The 3,709-nt window shown below is 39.0% G+C and overlaps 1 protein-coding gene across 9 annotated transcripts in view; it reads left to right on the top strand.

Moving 5' to 3' along the window:
• Nfib (nuclear factor I B) overlaps positions 1 to 3,709 on the top strand; it is a 215,732-nt gene that overhangs the window by 146,038 nt on the left and 65,985 nt on the right. For all 9 annotated transcript variants that reach the window (XM_029476293.1, XM_021160527.2, XM_029476292.1 and 6 more), the window contains one exon: positions 1,366 to 1,434. In XM_029476293.1, coding sequence (XP_029332153.1) covers positions 1,366 to 1,434 — 69 coding nt within the window. The remainder of the gene's footprint in view (positions 1 to 1,365; positions 1,435 to 3,709) is intronic.

The following is a 3,709-nucleotide window of genomic DNA, read 5'->3' as shown; positions in this document are numbered from 1 at the left end:
AAAAAAAAAAAAAAAAAAAAAAAAAAGAGTTGTAAAACTTCTGGACACCATGTGATGACCTACCAAGCCAGTTAGGGTTTCCCCGGGGTCCTGGACCGAGCCTATGCTAGCTGTGTGCTTCACTGCATTTGCAACATCTAGTTTTTGAAAAACAAAAACAAAAACAACAAAAAAAAAAAAACAATGAGAGGAATCCAGTAGTAGGATGAGTAAGGAAAATGTTGAAAATTGCCAAAGAAAATTTAAGGTTCACAGATTCAGCTTGGTGCAAGGAGAGATTCATTGTGTCCCAAGGGTTTTTTGTTTTGTTTTGTTATTTTTGTTTACATAATCTTATTTTTATGAATGCTATCTTATTTATTTTGTTAAATTGGATATTTTATTTGTTTACATTTCAAATGTTATCCCCTTTCCCACTTTCCCCTCTGCAAACCCCCTATCCCATCTCCCCCTTACCCTGCTTATATGAGGGTGCTTCCCCACCCTCCCACCCACTCCTGCCTCACTGCCCTAGCATTCCTCTACACTGGGGCATCAAGCCTTCACAAGACCAAGTGCCTCCACTCCCATTGATGTCAGATAGGGCCCCTTCAGCTCCTTCAGTCCTTCCCCTAACTCCTCCATTGTGGTCCCTGTTCTCAGTCCAATGGTTGGCTGTGAGCATCTGTATTGGTCAGGATCTGGCAGAGCCTCCCAGGAGACAGCTGTATCAGGCTCCTGTCAGCAAGCACTTCTTGGCATCAGCAAGTGTCTGGGTTTGGTGTCTGCATGTGGGATGGATCCCCAGGTCGGGCAGTCTCTGGATGGCCTTTCCTTCAGTCTCTGCTCCACTCTTTGTCAAGTTTTGATCCTTGGTTGAATGGCCCTGGAACAAGGCTGGAAATTCTGGTAGCAGCAGCTCACTGTTCTTTAATCAGGGAAGGATTTGTGAAAGAATAGTGCTTTTGAGAGATCTTTGAAGCTTTTCCAAGGCGATGCTAATTGTGATGTGGTTGTGGTTTTCCTTTTCTTTCTATCTCCTTCCCCCCTCCCCCATTTTTAATAGGTCGACTGGCTTTCCAGGTGTTGTAGAATGAGATGCATTCAGAGCATGTCCCAGCCTTCCTTCTCCCTGTCTTCCATGGCAAACAGGATCCTACCAATTACAGATTTAGAAAACGAATGGGAAATTCCATGGGTTTTCTATGTTATTTATATTTCTTATTTTTGAAAACAGATTAAGCTTGTACTTGGGTTCCAATCTTACTTGTCTTTAGAATAAGCATTCCCGGCGTTTGTTCTAGTCTAAAGAACAAACTCTAGAACTTAATTGGTATCTTTACCCTCTGCGTGTTCTGACCCTTTTCCTTTGATGCTTGTTTTCAGGGTACCTCGAGGACAGCTTTGTAAAATCCGGAGTCTTCAATGTATCAGAGCTTGTGAGAGTATCCAGAAGTAAGTAAACGCTTTTCTCTCTACACAGGTACACAGAATCACTAAAATCCTGCACATTTTAAATCTTAAATATGGTGTGAAAACTGACCACTTAAAAGTATCTGCATTTTAAAATTCATGATTCAGAAAAAAAAATCTTAAATTTTCTAATAAAATAACCGAAGGTATTACCTAATTTTGTAAACATTTCCATTTAGCTTTGTGTTCTGTAACGCTCATGTTTAGGCTGTTCTCATTGGTCATCGTATTGGTATCCCTTCAGTTCAGTTCTCTCTGTGACCATAGATGGGCATTTATATCAAAGGAAGTGTGATTAATTAAATGTACCCTGTGTTATTATGATAACCCACATACGTTTCCTGTAGATAAGTGCTTTTTCAGTTATGGCGCTTTGGTGGGGGTTGGAAGTGTACAGGAATACACACTCACATGCAGTGTGTAAAGGGATGCAGAAATTAACTTTGCAGATTGTACTCCGATATAGATAGAAAGCATTGTTAGTCCAAACAATGTCCAGTTGTTTACAGCGGCCACCTCACCTGAGGTGCCATTCTTGGTCAGCTTGATTGGGTTTCTCTAGGGTAAACTCACCTGGCTGACTACTTAAGCCAAGGGGAAGCTCTGTTACTTCATCAGCTCTTGGTTTATGCCAGTGTGAGCAGACATATCCAAGGTGCCAGTATTAATGCACTGATGACAGAAAAGGAGGTGACTGTTTTCTTCCTGATCCCGGCTTTGATTTAGATTGTTCAGGTCACCTTGAGGGCTGTGTTTTGACTTCATGCTTTGATAGAAAGTATCATGGTCTAGAACTGATGTCACTTAGATGATCCAGTGGCAAGTCCAGAGGGTCCTTGTTTGTCTTTATTACCAGTCCTCATGTGTACACTTCTGTAATCTCAGTACTCCAAGAGGCAGGAGGATTGCAATAATCTTGTAGCCAGCTGGGCTATATCACTAATTCCTGGCCAGCTAGGGATATATAACAATCCCCTTTCTCAAACTAGAACTCAAACAAACAACAACAAAATCTGTTTTTTGTTTTTTTTTTAATTTGTATCAACTCCAGAGTTTATGAATGAGGGCCACAACCAACTGTAAAGACCAAACATAGTGAGCTAAGAAGTTAAGACTAACCAAGCAGCTGTAGAGTCCTCCTGTTTGGGAACTCTTGTCTCTAAGCAACCAGGTGACTGTCTTTTGAGCTATAGTTATATATATATATATATATATATATATATATATATATATGGCCACTCAAGACCTTATATACCTTGTCTCTTCTGCCAGGATTCAGTGTAGATATAAGTGTCATGGGTTCATCTACTTGAAAGCAACATCGGGGATGACAGGTTACATATGTGTATCCCAAAAGCTCTAGTGTATGTATGTACTTCACAAGAGGCTTCTGATGATCTAGTTCATTGTTCAAGGCCACATGTGATTTTCCAGAAATCCCCTAAGGAAGCAGGTATTCACAGTTGTTCTTTAGCAGAGATGCTGAACTGTGAAACTATAGAGCATAGGAAACCATTCTCTCCTTTTAGACCATTTTACGAACCCCATAATGGATTTTGTCCCTTCTTATAAGAAGAACAGTAGAGCCATCCATCAGAAAGGAGTCACGTAGTGCCCCATTACAGATAGCCCTATCCCAAGTATGTGAAAAGAAAGCCACTTTGGAATCTTCAAGAGCCCCAGAATGATATTTTGAAAAAAAAAAAGAGGGAATTTCAAACATAAAATATAAATTAAAAATACCTTCTCATAACATTTCAGAAACAAGGTAAATTTTAACATGTTTCACTCATTTATTCTTAATTTATACTGTCATTTCTTAGAGGTTTTTAAGCTGTGTGTCATAACAAACATTACTGATTTGTAATTAGTATATTAATTATCCATATTCATTCCTTAGTTAATTTATTCAGCAAACATTTACTTTCTCCTGCATATGTAAATAGATGTCTCTGAGATTCTTGAAAGTTCTATTCTCCTAAGTGTTGTAATATATTCACACTATAATCTTGTTTACACAGTTGAACTACATTGTTTATGAAATAGGGGTTTATGAAGTCAAACTTCAGCACATGTTAAGTCTTATGCTGTGTGTTACAGGTACTGGCTTCTTGATTCATGGCCTGCCCTTGGTACTACCTTCTAGCATTTTACTGTCATGTGACCTACTAATATCCATGCTGACATTAGCTAATGAAGCCATTCCATTTCAGGAATCACACTGATGAAGGATATATATATATATATATATATATAT

Source organism: Mus caroli, chromosome 4 (genome assembly GCF_900094665.2).
Source record: "Mus caroli chromosome 4, CAROLI_EIJ_v1.1, whole genome shotgun sequence".
Classification (NCBI taxonomy): domain Eukaryota; kingdom Metazoa; phylum Chordata; class Mammalia; order Rodentia; family Muridae; genus Mus; species Mus caroli.
This window is presented reverse-complemented; position numbering and strand designations above follow the sequence as displayed.